The sequence below is a fragment of the Podarcis filfolensis genome (genome assembly GCF_964270895.1).
Source record: "Podarcis filfolensis genome assembly, chromosome: W".
Lineage (NCBI taxonomy): Eukaryota > Metazoa > Chordata > Lepidosauria > Squamata > Lacertidae > Podarcis > Podarcis filfolensis.
In genome coordinates this window covers 21,431,322-21,450,198 of record NC_139619.1, presented here as the reverse complement: position 1 = coordinate 21,450,198, position 18,877 = coordinate 21,431,322, and the positions used below count along the sequence as shown (strand labels likewise).

At 43.6% G+C, this 18,877-nt stretch overlaps 1 protein-coding gene across 2 annotated transcripts in view; it reads left to right on the top strand.

The window, feature by feature from the left end:
- LOC310753843 (four and a half LIM domains protein 1-like) overlaps window positions 1-18,343 on the top strand; it is a 108,110-nt gene extending 89,767 nt beyond the window's left edge. For both annotated transcript variants that reach the window (XM_083595204.1, XM_083595203.1), the window contains exons 4-6: window positions 7,991-8,160; window positions 17,288-17,474; window positions 17,971-18,343. In XM_083595204.1, the coding sequence (XP_083451330.1) occupies window positions 7,991-8,160; window positions 17,288-17,474; window positions 17,971-18,125 (512 nt within the window). In that variant the 3' untranslated portion in view covers window positions 18,126-18,343. The remainder of the gene's footprint in view (window positions 1-7,990; window positions 8,161-17,287; window positions 17,475-17,970) is intronic.
- Window positions 18,344-18,877: the final 534 nt, after the last annotated feature.

The window sequence follows — 18,877 nt, the reverse complement described above, 5'->3', positions numbered from 1 at the left end:
TTTTCCTGTCTGACTTAAAAACCTCCATTATTTGGTAATAATGGAGCCAATCTCTCACTTTATCTTTCAATTTCTCATAACTCTGCAATTTCATTACATCCCCTTCTTGTTCCAAAATTTCCCAATATTTCGGCCATTTAGACTCCATATTAAGTTTTTTCACAGCCTTTGCCTCCATTGGGGACAACCACCTGGGAGTTTTGTTCTCCAGCAGGTCTTTATACCTAATCCAGACATTATACAGTGCTTTCCTGACAATATGGTTTTTAAAAGCTTTATGAGCTTTGACCTTGTCATACCACAAATATGCATGCCACCCAAAAATATTATTGAACCCTTCTAGATCCAAGATATCTGTATTCTCAAGAAGTAGCCAGTCTTTCAACCAGCAGAAAGCCGCTGATTCATAATAAAGTTTAAAATCTGGCAGGGCAAATCCCCCCTTTCTTTTGCATCAGTTAATATCTTAAATTTTATCCTGGGCTTTTTGCCCTGCCAGACAAATTTTGAAATATCTTTCTGCCACTTCTTGAAACAGTCCATCTTGTCAACAATTTGCAATGTTTGAAACAAAAATAACATTCTAGGCAATACATTCATCTTTATAGCTGCTATTCGACCCAACAAGGAAAGCTTCAATTTTGACCAAATTTCTAAGTCTTTTTTTACCTCTGTCCAACATTTTTCATAATTATCTTTAAACAGATTCACATTTTTAGTTGTCATGTTGATCCCCAAGTATTTCACTTTCTTAACCACCGTTAAACCTGTCTCATTCTGAAACTTCTCCCTTTCCATAGGTGTTAAGTTTTTTTCCAATACCTTAGTTTTGGATTTATTCAATTTAAATCCTGCAACCTGGCCAAAATCTTGAATTAGTTCTAAAACCCTTTTAGTACTAGATTCTGGCTCTTGTAACGTAAGTACCAAATCATCTGCAAATGCTCTCAATTTGTATTGTTTGGCTCCGACCTGTACCCCCTTAACCAACTGGTCCTTTCTAATCATATTCAGCAAGACTTCCAGGACTGATATAAAAAGTAATGGAGAGATTGGGCACCCCTGACGTGTCCCTTTTTCTATCTTAAACTCTTCCGTAACCATATTGTTTACAATTAACTTTGCTTTCTGCTCTGAATATATTGCGCCTATACCATTTTCAAATCCTTGGCCTACCCCCATCCCCTGAAGATTCTTCTTCATAAAACTCCAAGAAATATTGTCAAAGGCTTTCTCCGCGTCCACAAATATCAAGACTGCTTTAGTATTTATGTTCACTTCTAGCTTTTCCAAAATGTCTATTATATTCCTTACATTATCTGACATATGTCTTCTCGGGAGAAAGCCCGCTTGGTCCCTATGAATCTCCTCCATCAAAACTTTTTTCAGTCTCTTAGCCAAAATATCAACAAAAATTTTGTAATCCACATTTAATAACGAAATAGGGCAGTAGTTCTTAAGTTGGTTCTTTTCAGTCTCAGTCTTTGGTACAAGTGTAATATAAGCTTCTTTCCACGTTTCCGGTGCCTTTTCCCCCTCCAAAATTTCATTACAAACTTCCTTCATAGGTTGTACTAGCCACTCCTTTAACATTTTATAGTATCTGGAAGTAAGCCCATCCGGTCCCGGAGACTTGCCCAGTTGCATATTTTGAATGGCACCTTCTATTTCCTGTTCAGTTATTTTCTGGTTCAAACCTATTTTACTTTCATAAGAGATTTTTTGTAATCCATAAGTCTTGAGAAAATTGTCTATATCTGTCTCTTTCTGTGGCCCTTGTGTATATAATTGTTTAAAATATCTCTGGAAGCAATTTCTAATCTCATTTGGCTTATATACATTCTTTCCTTCCACTTCTAGATTTGTAACCGTATTTAATTTTTGTCTTTTCTTCATTTGCCAAGCCAATAGTTTGCCACATTTATCTGCTGATTCAAATGTCTTTTGTCTCATTTGTTTAATTTTCCATTCTATTTCTTGATTCATCAACTCCATATATTGTGTTTGATACAATTTAATTTCTCTCAAAATCTCTTTGGACTTTGGTTTTGATCTTAATTTCTTTTCCCCTTCTTTTATCTTCTCTAAAATCTTGTCTTTTTTCTCATTTTGGCTTCTCTTTTTTATTACATTTTGTTGTATCAGAAATCCTCGCATAATGGCTTTACTTGTGTCCCAGATTACTCTTTTTTCCACATTAGTGTTCATGTTTATTTCAAAATAGTCTCTCAAAGTTTTTTGGGCCTTTTTGTACACTTCTTCATCTCTAAATAAGGCGTCATTCATCCTCCATCTAAAGGATCCAGTTGATATTTGCTTCATCTCCATTCTTACTGCATTGTGGTCGGAGCAGGTTTTTGGGCAGATTTCCACTTTCTTTATCTTTGATGCCATTCCTCTAGTAACCCAAATTTGGTCGATTCTGGTCCATGTCATTTTAGCTTCAGAAAAGAAGGTTCCCTCTCTCTCAAGAGGATTCTTTGTTCTCCAGATATCAATCAAGTCCATATTGTCAGTCATTTCAAAAAAAGTTTTTGGTAATCTTCCATCCTTAGTGAGTACCTGTCTTTGTGCTTTGTCCATATTAGTAGATACTACTCCATTCATGTCTCCCATCAAAATGAGATTATAGTCCATATAGTCCAACAAAATCTCATGCAACTTCTTAAAGAATTCAGATTTCCCCTCATTCGGTGCATAAATTCCTACGGCTAAAAATTTCTCTCCTTGGATTTGAATTTCAATTGCCAAGAATCTTCCTTGTTCATCTTTAAAGACAAATTTCGGTAATAATTTTTCCTTTGCATATATCACAACTCCTCTTTTTTTAACTTTGTCTGAAGAAATAAATTCTTGGCCCAATCTTTTATTCACCAATATTTTCCTTTGTAACCTCGTCACATGTGTTTCTTGTAGGCAAATCAAGTCCAATTGTTCTTTCTTCAATATATGAAAAACAGCTTTCCTCTTTCGAGGCATATTCAAGCCGTTACAATTCCAACTTAGAAGTTGCAGAGCCATGATGAGACTACCGTATTTTTCGCTCTATAGGACGCACTTTTTCCCCTCCAAAAATGAAGGGGAAATGTGTGTGCGTCCTATAGGGCGAATGCAGGCTTTCGTTGAAGCCTGCAGAGTGAGAGGGGAGACCCCGCCGCCAGCCCCGCAAGCTCCGGGGACAGTGGGGAGGCGCAGTCTCTTACCTTATTCTTGCCTTATTCTTCCTTTGTCTTGTGCCAAGCCTAAATGCACTCACTATCTTAAATTCTTCCTTCTCCAGGCCCTGTTGCCAAAAGTCCCCGGACCTGATCTGAAGGCGGGCGGCGGGGAGAAGAGCGCTTCTCCCCGCTGCCTGCCCCGCAAGCTCCGGGGACAGTGGGGAGGCGCAGCGCGTCTTCCCGCTGTCCCCGGACCTGGTCTGAAGGCGGGCTGCGGGGAGAAGAGCGCTTCTCCCCGCTGCCGGCACCACAAGCGCCTGGGGGGGAAATAAATTTTTTTTCCTTTATTTCCCCCCAAAAAAACTTGATGCGTCCTATGGGCCGGTGCGTCCTATGGAGCGAAAAATACGGTATTTACTTATTCCTGTTGCTCCAAGTAGTTGTTCTTCCTCTGTCGATGGTTTCAAACCAAATGACAAGTTCGATATGTCTGATATATCCAGTGTTCCTTTTCCCAGTGGTACCAGTTCCTGCCCGGAATCCACCTCCTTCTGTAGATCCTCTTCGTGGTCTCTCAGGAATTTGTCTTTATCACTCAGTGTTCTTATTCTTATCTTCCTTCCTCTGTATTTGAAAGATAGGCCTTGTGGAAATTCCCACCTGAAGAATATTTTGTTTTTCTTCAATAAAACAACCAGATCTCTGTAGCAGGTTCTTACATCCAAAATGTGCTTCGGAATATCCTTAAAGATCTCCACATAAGAATTTTCAATCTCCAGGGTTTTTTGATAGTGCAGATTCAAAATCTTATCCCTTTCTTCCTTTGTCCTTAATATTATTAAGCAGTCTCTTGCCTTATTCTTCCTTTGTCTTGTGCCAAGCCTAAATGCACTCACTATCTTAAATTCTTCCTTCTCCAGGCCCTGTTGCCAAAAGTCCAAAAATTCTTTTGTCAGGAAGTCCACCAAATTATCTTTCTCACTTTCCGGAACCGATCTTATCCTTAGATTCCTCTCTTTTCTCTGCAGTTCAATCATAGACAAAGTCAGATCGTGATCCTCCAATTTCCTGATGACCGGTGGTATCCTCTCTTGGGTAAGAACCGCTATTTCCTTTGCTTCCTCTGCAATCTTTCTAGTTGTAGCCGAGTCCTCCAAAAGTCTTACAATAGTCTCTGTGTTAGAATTAACCTTCTTTCCCAGTTCATCAATACTTTTCGTGTTCAGATCAATTTTTGCTGATATCTCAGCCACTTGTTTGTTAGTTTCCTGAATTTGTTTGTTATTTTCCGCAACTTGTTTACTTGTCTCTGTTCCCTGCTTCGTTAAAAATTCCAAGGATACATTAATCTTGCCCAATGCTTGTGCTAAAGCATCTTCTGCAGACATCACTTTTAGTTTAGTTTGAGAGGCAGCAGCTGTGCTTATGCCGCCGGATGTTGAAGCTCTCCGCTGGTGGGAAAAATCAGTCTTGTATTGTCTACCTAACCTTAAACTTCTTTCTTCAGACTTCCCCTTTTCTTTATCCATAACACTCTCATTCAGAGCCAAGGTCACGTCTTACTCTTGTACTTTGTTTTAAAAAGGAAATTTCCACTGACTCTCTCTCTGGTGGCTTGATTGTTATTGTAACAACAAAGTCTCCACTAGGGGGAAAATTCCAACTTCACTTTGTAACTTTATGACCAATGTCTCTTAAAAGCCCCCTTTTTTCCAATTAACCACAGTTTCGAATTTATTTTCAGTGCTATTTTATATCTCAGTCCATTCAAAGACACTGTATCTTTATATAAAGTTACTGTTGTAAACAGTCCCAATGTGTTTGACAGTCCACCATTCAGTTTCCCTATCAAGGCAGTCCGACTCCAGAGATCAAAGCAGCGGACGTTCTTTTTAAACGTTCCTTTCTTACAGGCATAAAAAGTTCAATTTCCACCCCCCTCCGCTCCTGTCAAACGTTGGGGGGAGATACCCTTCCAAGCGATGGATTACTAGTTCCAAAAAGATATTCCCTCTTAAATTACAGCTTTCAGTCTCTTTGCTTCAGATTATTTACACAACGGGAAGGCAGACTTCCTTTTTGTACCTTTCCCGTGCAGTACCAAATTTCTTCCCAATTTTGTTTCAAATTAAGCTCGTTTTTCCTACTCACGAGTAGTTGCTTTTAAATCCGATTTTCAGAGAAGAAATCAGCGCTCTCCGATCATGGCAATGCGGCTTCACTCAGCAGGCTTTGTCAGCGACCCTCAGCACCGCGCCGTTCTCCCGCTGCCGCTCCAAAGCCTTTAAAAAGGCTTCTTTGCGGTTTTGGGGGGGCGCAAAAGGTGCCCGCCGGATCTCTTCGCTCACAGGCTTCCGCACCTGTGATTTTTTAGGGTCCCCGCTTCGCCGTTGCGACAGGACCCAAACCTGCGGAGCAGGCTTCCCCCGGAGCTCGGGGGAAAGTCAGCCATTAATCGTCGGCGCTGACCGGAAGTCCCCCCAGAAATCAGGTAGCTATTGTGGAAATAGGTATTCTTCATTGTCTGTTGGAATAGAGTTTTCGGCGGGTATTTAAAAGTGGAAACAGAGGGTTCCCACTGAATCTCTGGTAGCAGAATATTCTGCAATAATGGTTTGTTTCCTTTTCATTGTCAAATGAACATTCAGGCATCATTGCTTGCAGAAAGCAGAGTTGCGAACTGTTGCTCGGCTTTCTGATTCACATGGGATTTATGACCTGGAGGAGCACACAAGCATTTTTCCAACCCCACCCCACTATATTCAGTGTAATATAGTCCAAGAGATTTATTATTATTATTATTAATTTTCCTCACTATTTCATTTCATTCTTATGCAGAATCTGCAGTGTCAGTTATGACATTGATAAAATCCCCATTTCCTCTTTCATTCTGTTTCTGTGACTTTCCTCCGCCACAACACGATAGTCTTTCATATATTTTGAACTTGTCATTGTATGTGTGTGTGTCAAGCTTTTTTGAGGGAGGAGGAAAGCCCCGTTAAAAGGGGGGGGGGTTAAAGTCACTCAAAAAAAGATCGCTATGGATCAAAACAGCAGCACAGAGATTGTCTTTTGCCTCAGTACCATATTAAGATCTGTTGGAAAACAAAACCCCTAGGTGGCTGTCACCAATGGAAGCTAAGGAAGTGAAAAAACTTAATATGGAATCTAAATGGCCAAAATATTGGGAAATTATAGAACAAGAGGAGGGAAAAGTGAAATTACAGAGTTATGAGAAATTGAAGTTTAAAGTAAGAGACTGGCTTCATTATTACCAGATAAATGAAGTATTCAAACAGGACAGGAAAATTGGCTTTCAGGTGGAGAGATCAAAATTAGAAACAGAATTGTTGGAACCCAATACTAAGAATTTGTCAAGAATGTACAACTTGCTGTTGAAATGGAATACACAGGATGAGACGGTTAAATCAGCTATGATTAAATGGGCACAAGACATTGGTCATGACATCATGTTTGCTGACTGGGAACAGTTATGGACCACAGGTATAAAGTTTACGGCATGTAATGCCTTAAGAGAGAACATTATGAAAATGATGTACAGGTGGTACATGACCCCAGTCAAGCTTGCAAAAATCTATCATACGCCCAATAATAAATGCTGGAAATGTAAGGAAACTGAAGGTACTTTCTACCACCTTTGGTGGACGTGCCCAAGGATCAAGGCCTTCTGGGAAATGATCTATAATGAAATCAAGAAAGTACTTAAGTGTACTTTTCATAAGAAACCAGAGGCCTTCCTCCTGGGCATGGTAGGCCAATTGGTGTCAAGGAAAGATAGGACGTTCTTTATGTATGCTACAACAGCAGCAAGAGTTCTTTTAGCAAAGTATTGGAAGACACAAGAACTACCCACGCTGGAAGAGTGGCAGACGAAGGTGATAGACTATATGGGACTGGCTGAGATGACTGGCAGAATCCGTGACCAAGGGAAAGAGACGGTGGAAGAAGATTGGAAGAAATTTAAAATTTATCTTAAGAACTGTTGTAAAATTAATGAGTGTTAAAATGTCATGGGTAATGTAAAACAGAATTGCAGTGATAAATAATTGGGTAAGGGAAAAAGGATTAAAGAAAGTGAATTATAAGTAATTGAAATTAGGAGTTGCTGGGAAAATTTAAAACAGGGATGTAGAAAAGGGAGGCATGGGGAAGTCGTTGAAACAAGGTTTAAGAAAAAGAGGATATGAAATTATACGTGTTTGTATGTTTGTTTGTTTGTGTACTGTCAGTTGTGTTGTGTTTTGATATACGTTGGAAAATCAATAAAAATTTATATAAAAAAAAAACAAAACAGCAGCACAGAGAAAACTCCGTCTTCCCTTCCAGAGATCATACAACAACGGAGGGCGGGGTGAGGGGGCATGGCAGGAGTCAGTTTCAGCAATGAGCCAGACATCAACCACTATCTACCAAAACCTCACGGGGAGCTACCAGTAGATCACAATCGACCTGTTGGACACCCCTGCCCTATCCCTATCTCCTATCCCTAACCCCTATTCCTATCCCTAACCCCTATTCCTATCTGTAACTCCTATCTATAACCCCTATCCCTACCCCCTAGTGTCTTGTGTTTTTAATATTCAATTGGGAGCTGCCCAGAGTGACTGGGGAAACCCAGCCAGATGGGCGGGGTATAAGTAATAAATTATTATTATTATTATTATTATTATTATTATTATTATTATTATTAGAATTATTATTATTATTATTATAGCTGTCAGCTTGCCTTTCTTGAATCACAATTTTCTCAGCGCTATGAATTGCATCAATCTGGCAGCGAGCACCACCTCCTTCCCTCCCTCTCTTTGCAGGCGACCAGAATGTGGAATACAAGAAGACTGCCTGGCACAAGGAGTGCTTCACCTGCAGCCAGTGCAGGCAGGTGATTGGCACCGCCAGCTTCTTCCCCAAGGATGATGAGATTTATTGCACCTCCTGCCATGAGCAGAAATTCGCCAAGACCTGCATAAAGTGTAAGCAGGTAAGTCGGGCCGACCCTCCCCTCGCTTACCTGGATCCCATTCGGATCCTGGCTTTCCTCCAAAGGGCTTGGAGCTGTGTTCATTATCAGAGTTTCCTCCGCTGGTTCAGAAGGAGGAAGATGTGCCCACTCTCCTTTCGGCGCGGCCTATCTTGGTGCAGTTCTTGAACGGAGGACATATGGTGGAGATAAGGTCAGGGTCAAGGGACCCCTGGATGGTTCAGTCCAGTCCAAGGCGGTGATGGGGTTGCGGCGCTCATGGGGTTAGGGATGTTGGGATACTGCCAGGGAGACAAAGGCCATCATGCCTCCATGTCATCTCAGGACGATCCATTAATCTCCCGTAGATACAGTATCAGTCAATTAGCGACACGAGCCTCGGAAATAGCTGTCCACATCTCAGGACTCATGCACGCCCTTTTCGCAGAGTTCGCACAACGAAAGATGCACTCAGGAGAGCAGCATATTTACAGCTTTATTCATCGGTGGTCAGAACAAAGGAAAAAACATGACTGCCTGCCTGCTTGTCGAGGCACAGAGAGAGAACAAAAGCTATATACAAAACAGAGACTTCCTGTGAGCAGGAAATACGCAGGCTGTGACTCACAACAGCCTGTCCCTTTTTTAAGGTGGAACGGAAATATCCTAACAAGGGATAGGGCAGGCATGTCCAACAGGTAGATCGTGATCACTGCCAGTTTTTAACTCTGTGAGTAGATCGCAGTCTCTTGGGAGCTGGCCACCCCTGGGATAGGGGATGGGGATAGGGGTTATAGATAGGGATAGGGATAGGAATGAATAGGTGATAGTGATAGGGATAGGGATAGGGATAGGGATAGGGATAGGGGTTAGGGGTTAGGGGTTAGGGGTTAGGGGTTAGGGGTTAGGGGTTAGGGGTTAGGGGTTAGGAATAGGAATAGGGGCTAGAGATAGGAGTTAGGGATAGGGATAGGGGATAGGGATACGGCAGGGGTCAGCAAACATTTTCAGCAGGGGACTGGTCCACTGTCCCTCAGACCTTGTGGGGGGCCGGACTAGATTTTGAGAGGGGGGAAATCAATGAATTCCTATGCCCCACAAATAACCCAGATATGCGTTTTAAATAAAAGCACACATTCTACTCATGTCAAAACACGCTGATTCCTGGACCGTCCGCCAGCCGGATTTAGAAGGCAATGGGGCCTTAGTTTGCCTACCCATGGGATAGGGGAAAGGGATAGGGCAGGCATGTCCAAAATCCGTTTTGGGGGCCTAATCTGACCAGCCGGTCAATTTAATCTGGCCCGCATGGCAGTATATGTCCTGGGGTAAAATCCTAAAAAAAGCTCAGCAACTTCAATCCTAAAAAAAATTCGTGATTTAAATCATGACTGACTAGTGATTTAAATCACTAGTCAGTCAGACTTTATTTAAATCCTTTTTTTACATAAAGGTTTGACCTTGCTGGCATCCTCTTAATATTTACAAGCGAAGGAAGGTTTCCTTTTTGGAATAATAATTTTTCAGAGTAGTTTTTACAGTTAAATAAAAAATGACTGATTTTTTTGGGGGGGGGGCTGCTAGGGGCGCCTTGGAAGATGGCTGACAATACCATCTCTCCGGCTCACACGGGGTAATTTAGGGGCTGATTATGGGAGTACATCAGCCTCCCGATTTCTTCCCAGGGGATGGGAAGATGGAGCCTCGTCCGCGGCTGCCCATAAATCTGTTAGGATATTTCCGTTCCACCTTAAAAGGCAGCAGGATGTTTGTGTCACAGCCTGCGTATTTCCTGTTCACAGGATGTTTATGTTTTGTCTGTTCCTTTCGTTTTTGTCTGTTTTGCCTGAGCAGTCGGAGCAGACGGTCATGTTTTCTTTGTTCTGACCAACGCCAAATAAACTGTAAATATGCATGTTCTGCTCTCATGCTGTGCAACTTCTTGCTGTGTGAATTCTGCTGTTAAGAGTGTGCACTAAGCCAGAGGCTTAGTGTCGCTAAATAGCTGATACTGCGTGACTACGGGAGGTCGATGGATCGTCCGGCACCGAGCTTGGCAGCTTCAGATGGACTCTATCTCCCTGGCAGTATCCCAACAACAGGTTTCGGGCCCAGATTCACGGCACTTGCAGGAGAGTAAGACTGCGACAGACTGCTGAGGTATGTGTGGGAAAAGCGAAAGTAAAGGCTTTTCGTTGCCGCGGCAAGAGCTTTTGATGTCCGGCTGGCCTAATTGGCCTGGGAGCCGAGCCAAGCAGGCCTCAAGATTTATGAGTGCCAAGATAAGGAGTCTCTGAAGTGAAGAAGACTCACGGCTGGCGTTAAGAGGTGGAATGGAGTTTTTCCAAGCCTCTGAAGCTGCTGAGTGCCCAAAGTTAAATCGGGACAATTATGAGACCTGGGCAAAATGGTGTGAGAGTTTGCTGCGTCAGTTTGGAGTCTGGCATACTATATCAGAAGCCACTCCAGTTCCTCGGACAGAGAAATGGCAGGGCCAGAATTTGAAGGCCGTGGATATTATAGTTTTATCCGTCTCTCTGGAGGAAATAAAGACGCTAGCTGGCAACACCACTGCACGTGATATGTGGGATGCTTTGAAAAAGGCCCACCAGCCAATAATCCCAGCCCAGAGTTTGACTGCATCGGAGGTCCTGGCTGTTTCCCAGAATGCGAGTGAATGCAAGGATGCCGAGGGCACCGGTTGCAAGCTGCAGGGGGAGCTGACTGTGATGTCATCCCAGGCAGCACTCCAGCCTCCAGGGGGAGCCGAGGAGTCGGCAGCTGAGAGCTCTGTTTCCCATGGGAGCCAAGGTCAACTTTGCAGAGGCCGGAAGGCCAGAAGTAAACAGAGACGGATGCCTGCAGATGGCCCGAAGCAGAAGGGGGGTGAAAGGCCCATGCCAGTGGAAAACAAGGTTTTGTTTGCTGGCACAGCTTCACCAAAGGCTAAAGGCAAGTCTGATGGCCAGGAGCAGGGGGGCAAGTTGCAAAAGCCCTCGCCAGTGGAAAACAAGGCTATGTATGCTGGCACAGCTTCACCAAAGGCTAAAGGCAAGCTGCAAAAGCCCACGCTGGTGGAAAACAAGGTTTTGTTTGCCAGCAAATCTGCTTCGAAGGGGAAGGCCAGGTTTATTGTTGACTCTGCGGCCACGCGCCATCTCACCAAAGACCGCCATCTGTTTGTCTCCTTCACACCTCAAGATGGAGAGGTCCAGCTGGCTGATGGAAGGACTTTGCAAGCTACAGGAGTTGGGACTGTGAAACTTGAAAGTCTGCATACTACAATTAGTAATGTTCTTTTTGTTCCAGGAGCTGTGGACAATTTGCTTAGTGTCCCACAGCTAAATCGGCGTGGTTTTGAGATTTCCTTCAAGAGGAATGTCTGTGTCATCAGAAAAGGCAAAGAGGACTTTTTGCATGCAAAGTTGATGGATGGTTTGTTCTGTCTAACTTATGAGGACAATGCTGTTATATCTAATGCTGATACTTGTTGTGTTGCACAAACTAACAAGGTTCTTCATGCAGGATGCATTCATGATGCACATCGAAGATTTTGTCACCTCTCTTGGCAAGCGCTAGCCAAGATGCCTGGGTTGGTTGAAGGTTTGGACATCAAACCTTGTAAGTTTCACATGAAATGTGTATCTTGTGCAGAGAACAAGGTGAAGGTTGCTCCAAAAGGCAAGGAGTCTAGCAGGCAGGCTTTCAAACCCTACCAGCTAGTTCACGCAGACCTGGTAGGTCCTCTAGCGCCCTCTTTGGGAGGGGCAAGGTACTTCATGGTTCTAATTGATTCTTTTTCCAGGTACATTCATGTGTTTATGCTCGAGCAGAAATCGCAAGCATTTCCTAGGTTCAAGGCATTCTGTGCTTGGTTGGAGAATGCTCATGGTAAACGTATTGGCTGTCTGTTTACTGATCGGGGCGGGGAGTTCACTTCTCAGCAGTTTGAAGCTTTCCTGACTGAGAAGGGAATCCAGCATGACTTGTCGACGCCTAGATCGCCATGGATGAATGGGCTTGCGGAGAGAGCAAATCAAACGTTGCTGCAAGGAATAAAAACCTTGTTGCATGATGCCAACCTCCCTGAGAAGTTTTGGGGGGAGGCTCTCTCGAATTTTGTTTACACTTTTAATCGCAGACTGTCATCACCTATTGGCTGCACTCCCTATGAGAAAATGTTTGGTAAGAAACCTAATGTCAAGCACTTGAGAATCTTTGGTTCTGACATGTGGGTACACACCCCACAAAGCAACAAGCTTGGGAAGCGTGGGGCACATGGTTTGTTCATGGGGTACGATAAAGGTGCATACAGAGTATGGATGACTAACTCAAAATCCATAAAGTTCACAAGGAGTGTTGAGTACAATCCTAAGTGGGGGGAAAATGTGGGAATTTTCCAGAGTTACCCAGAGGAGGATGAAGGTGATGTGAAGAAAGCAGATCATGCTGAGAAAGCTGAGGAAACTGAGGATGATGATGATGATGATGATGATGATGATGATGATGATGATCAGAGTTCGGATTCCAGTTCAGTGGGCGGCGCTGCTGCTGCTGTCAGCGACAGTGATGACACAGCAGACTACAAGAGCGCAAAGGCCTCAGTCAGACCATCTGATGCGTCTGACAATGAACTGGAAGAACCACTGTTCACCATTGGTCACTTTTCTCCTAAGAAGGAGGAGATGAGTCCAGAAGACTTGCGTCTGGTTCGCAGGTCTGAAAGGGCGACCAAAGGCAAACCTCCAAAGAGATTTGCTGATGAGTTTGCTAAGACGGCAACTGCTGTTCTTAGTAGCTCAGAGAAGGTGTGGGAACCTTCAAGCTTCAAAGAGGTCCAGGAGTTAACCTCTAAAGATGCTGAGCCTTGGCTTAATGCCATGAAGGCTGAAGTTGATTCCTTGAATAGGAACCAAACTTGGGAGCTGGTACCGGTAGTCCCAGGGATGAGACTGGTTGGCAGCAAATGGGTCTTCAAGGCCAAGACAGACCAGAATGGCAAGGTTGTCAGACACAAAGCCAGATTGGTTGCCAGAGGTTTTTCACAGGTACCAGGGCAGGATTACCACGAGACCTACTCACCCACGGTCAAATATGAGAGCATTCGGCTAATGCTCAAGATCGCTGCGGAGGAGAAACTGCATGTTTCCCATCATGACATAAATACAGCTTTTTTGTACGGGATTTTGGCGGAGGAGCTGTACATGCTTCCACCTGACGGGATGCAGATACAGAAGGGAATGGTCTGTAAACTGCGGAAATCCTTATATGGTCTCAAGCAGAGTGCCAGGTGTTGGAACACAAAACTCACTGAAACGTTGCTTTCTCTAGGTTTTCACCAGGGCAAAGCTGATCCGTGTGTGTTTGTCAAGGAGGAGGGGCAAAACAAACTGTATTGTTTATGTTTTGTTGATGATCTTCTGATGTTTTGGAAGAATCAGGCTTTCTACCAAAGCACCCTAGCTCAGCTGAAGGAGCACTTTGACATGAAGGATCTTGGTGAGGTATCCAACTATCTTTCTCTGCAGGTGGAGAGGGACCAAGCAGGTAATTTTCTGGTACACCAAACACAGAAAATTGCTGATGTATTAACCAGGTTGAATTTGGTTGATGCAAACCCAGCAGACACACCGATGGTGACAGGTTACCAGGTAGACAGTACTGCTGAAGCGTTTTCTGACACAACACTGTACAGATGCATTCTAGGCAAGTTGAATTTCATTGCTAGATGTTCAAGACCTGACATTGCTGTAAGCACTAACCTGCTTAGCAGACATGCTAACAACCCTACTGTTCAGGATTGGAAAGCTCTGAAGCGCATAGCCCGGTATTTGAAAGGGACTATGCACTACAGGCTGAGGTTCACCAGTCAGAAGACTGGAGGTCTTGAAATCTTTGCAGATGCAAGTTTTGGAAGTGACACCACGGATGGTACAAGCACTTCTGGAGTATGCTACATGTACAACCACTGCCTGTTTGACTGGTTGTGCAAAAAGCAGACAACAGTTAGCCTAAGTTCCTGTGAAGCAGAACTCAATGCTCTGTCATTTTCACTCATGGATTGTGAATGGTTGATGCAACTGTTTAAGGACATTGGGGTTTCTGTGAAATGTCCTATACAAGTGTATCAAGACAATAGATCTTGTTTGGCTTTGCTGAACTCGGAGAGTTGCAAGCAAAGGACCAAGTACTTGCAGATTAAGCTACATCGTGCAAGAGAGTGTATTCAGAAATGACTCATTCAGGTGTCCTACATGCCAGGAAATGAAATTCCTGCTGATCTGTTGTCTAAGGTTGTTAACAGAGAACAGCTTAAGGTTTACGTACAAAGGTTGCAATTGGGTTGAACCACAGGTACTACAGGTTACACGGAAAGGGGGAGGATGTTAGGATATTTCCGTTCCACCTTAAAAGGCAGCAGGATGTTTGTGTCACAGCCTGCGTATTTCCTGTTCACAGGATGTTTATGTTTTGTCTGTTCCTTTCGTTTTTGTCTGTTTTGCCTGAGCAGTCGGAGCAGACGGTCATGTTTTCTTTGTTCTGACCAACGCCAAATAAACTGTAAATATGCATGTTCTGCTCTCATGCTGTGCAACTTCTTGCTGTGTGAATTCTGCTGTTAAGAGTGTGCACTAAGCCAGAGGCTTAGTGTCGCTAAATAGCTGATACTGCGTGACTACGGGAGGTCGATGGATCGTCCGGCACCGAGCTTGGCAGCTTCAGATGGACTCTATCTCCCTGGCAGTATCCCAACAAAATCACCCCCGAGTTCGAAAGAAGGAGGGGGTGGGGGCACTAGACGGAAAGCCCTCGAGTGAGCTCCGGATCTCCCTGACGCTACTTCTGAGAGCGACGCTAGTTGCATTACTTAAGATTAACGATTGGATATAAAAAGTAAATGCACATGTTTCGAGCGAAGGAAAGGATATTTTAACTGCTAATTAAGCTAGCCACTGAGAAGTTAAAAGCGACGGGAATGAACTGAACAGAAGATTACCTCTAAGAATTACAGCTATGTTGGTATGTGGAAACGGAACGGAAAGGGGGGGGAAGCTTCTTCTTTTATTTACGATACTGCCTAACAACCCCTCCCCTAGAAGAACCGTCACATGACGATAGCAAGTGAGATTGGAAAACAACTGTGTGGAATAGACTGTGTGGAAACAAAAATATTAAGTAAAGGCTTTGCTTTTTAGAAGATATGGAAAGAAAATGAAAGGCTCTCTGATGACACACTTAATCGGGATCCGCCATTATGAGACAGACTAAGTTGCGAGATTGATAGTCAGAGGGGGAGGTGAGCCATTGCTTTGTTATCATGTTTGGATTGTGTCTTTGAGTCGACAAACCCTCCCCTGGAAAGACTGATTTATGGTGCAACTGGTCTGGGAAAATTAATGAGCAGACGCTTAAGACTTTATTACATCGGAACAGACTAAAATGGCGCCTGCCACTCGAACAGGACTGTTGGATCAGCATGTGGTGATTTAAGGAGAGCCTTACAAAGTTCACACAGAAATATAACAATGTTTGGTTTAACTCGCCTGCGAAAACAACTCAGAGGCTATTAAGAAGAAAAATGATAACAACAAGAAGACTGGAAGATGGGATTTGTGAATATCAAAAGCAGCAGAAATATGAGATGATTGGATCCTTACTGAGCTCGAAACATGGGAACCCCCAACAAAAAATTTAAAATTTGGCAAAATATTCGGATTATGTAATATGTATTGGTATAATTTGGAATAATTAATGTGATATGATTGGATTGTTAAATGGAAAACTTAATAAAATTATTATTAAAAAAAATGACTGATTTGGTTCTACTATTAGGAATACATTGACAGATAATGATGAAATGATGATGAGGTTTAATAAGTTAACTGTTTCTATTTGGACAATTTTTCTGCTGTACTTGATTGGAAGGAGAAAAAGAATCATTTCCTTCATAACAATGTAAACAATTTATTTCACTAAAACAATAACATGATAGTATATGGATCCACGTTTGTTAACTGATGCGGTTAAATGATTTAAACAACAACAACAAACCTTAGACTGAGTTTTAGCACTTAAAAACAAATCCTGATGAATAGCTTTTGGACTATAATGTAACTTAAACAGAAAAGTATATTTAGAAAGATTTTTCCTCCCAAATATTTTATTTTTAAAATCCCGATTTGAATTAAAAAAATAAATAAATCCCATTTAAATCAAAATAAAGACTTGGTGGGGTTTTTAAAGTCATAATTTGAAAAAATTGTAATAATAATTCATAAAGGAAACAGTTTATAAGAAGGAAATAAGGAGGCCATGCACAGCATAAAGGAAGTCTTTTATTTTGTCGTTTCTTTTATGTTATGTTCATGTCTAATGGTGGTGGATTTGTTGATTTGAGTTGTGGTGGATTTATGTTGTAAATCATGGGTAGGCAAACTAAGGACTGGGGCCCGGATCCGGCCCCATTACCTTCTAAATCTGGCCCGTGGACGGTCTGGGAATCAGTGTGTTTTTACATGAGTAGAATGTGTGCTTTGATTTGAAATGCATCTCTGGGTTATTTGTGGGGAATAGGAATTCTTTCATTTCCCCCCCAAAAATATAGTCTGGCCCACCACAAGGTCTGAGGGACAGTGGACCGGCCCACTGCCAAAAAAGTTTTTCGACCCCTGTTGTACAGTGGTACCTTGGTTTACAACCATAATCCATTCCGGAGGTCCATTCGTAAACCAAAACAGGTTGTCACCCAAGGCGCCCTTTCGTCAATGGGGCCTCCCAAAAAATTTTGTTCGTAATCCAAAAAAGGGGTTGTCATCCAAAAAAGGTTGTGAACTGGGACACGCCCTTCCGGGTTGGACGTGTTTGTAATCCAAAACATATGCAAACCAAGACGTATGCAAACCACTGTAAATAAAATTTAAATTGAATGAAAAATTTAAATACAAATGGTTGTCAAATAAATTCAAATTTATCCCCCCCCCAAAAAAAATCTGATTTATTTATTTATTTTTAAATCATTGATTTTTATACACCCTGCTTTAAACAGAAGAGAGAAAGCTTCCACAGGTGACACAGGGGTTCGGGGCAGCTGGTACGAATGGTTCCCCAGGAGTCCAAGCAGCGCTTGACCTCTGACTTCCTTCCCCAGGCCATCACCTGCGGAGGGGTCGCCTACCAGGAGCAGCCATACCACTCTGAGTGCTTTGTGTGCGCCACCTGCTCCAAGAAACTGGGAGGGCAACGCTTCACAGCTGTGGAGGATCAATTCTACTGCGTCGATTGCTACAAGTCCTTTGTGGCCAAGAAATGCAGCGGTTGCAAGAACTCAATCACAGGTGGGTTAGTGATGGGTCGGGGGTGAGTGCCTGGAGGCGGTTGGAGGACGGGTGGCGGTTAACAGGTTGAGGTCGGATCCTGGCAAGGCAGAAGTCTGGTTGTGGGTGGGCCCCCTGGCCATGAATGGGGCAACTGTGCCTCTGAAGGACCAGCTCCTCAGCCTATTTTGGACTCATGGGGGTGCAGGTCCGTTCTATGTCCAGGGCAGCTCCATCTGGGATGCAGGATGAGACCGCACCTGCCCAGAGTGGCACCTGCTCTGGTGATCTCCTGCTTGGACTACTGCAGTGGTGGTCCAACTCGGCCCTCCAGCTGTTTTGGGACCACAACGCCCACCACCCCTGACCACTGGTCCTGTTAGCTAGGGGTGATGGGAGTTGTAGTCCCAAAACAGCTGGGGGGCCAAGTTTGCCTATTCCTGAATGAAGTGACCTGTGTGCTTCCTTCTCCTTCTTGTTTAACCCTTCCCTCCCTGCTTCTCCTCTGAACCGGCAGGTTTCGGGAAAGGCACCAACGTGGTCAGCCATGAAGGCCACTCCTGGCACGACTACTGCTTCAACTGCAAGAAGTGCTCCATCCCTCTGGCCAACAAGCCCTTCGTCTTCCACAGCGAGCAAGTCTACTGCCCCACCTGCGCCAAGAAACTGTAAGGGGAGGAGCCAGGGGCAAAGGGGGCGTGGCCTCACCTCTTCCACAGAGGGGTTCGATCTGTGTGCTTGGAGACAACCTGCCCACTCACCTGCCCGCATTTTAAGCTTCCCCATCCCCATCCTTAAGAGGTGCCTGGCATCTCCCCCCTCCCCATCCGATACGTGATGTTCAATAAAAGCTCTGCCTTAGCATCCTACCTGCTGCTAACCTTGCTTAAAATGACTTTTTTTATTTACGGAAAGGTTCGACCTCGCTGGCATCCTCTTGCTTTCTCACCATGCTCTGTGGATGCCAGCCAAAGTTTACGCTCAAGCTTCGCACATCCAAATGTACTTACTGATAACCCGGGTGGATTTGATTTCAATCACAATTCAGGAAGACTGGATTTCAATCACTAGTCAGGAAGACTTGATTTAAATCATTTTTTTAACAGAAAGATTCAACCTCGCTGGCATCCTCTTACTTTTTTGCCATGCTTCCCGGATGTCAGCTGACATTTAGGCTGAAGCTTTGCATATCCAAATAGACCACACTTCCCTTCCCCTATTTTGAGGGGACTAAAAATTTTGTTGTTGAGCTTTTTTTAGGGGGCATTGCCGCAAATTGCCCACCAGCCGTGGTCACCGAGGGGTCTTTGAAGCCTTGAGTCTTATATAAAACCTCGTCTTCTACACGAAAAGTACAGTACTTGCTGATAACTGAGCACATACAGCTAATTACAGGCTTTTCCCGTGTATAACATGTCCCCATG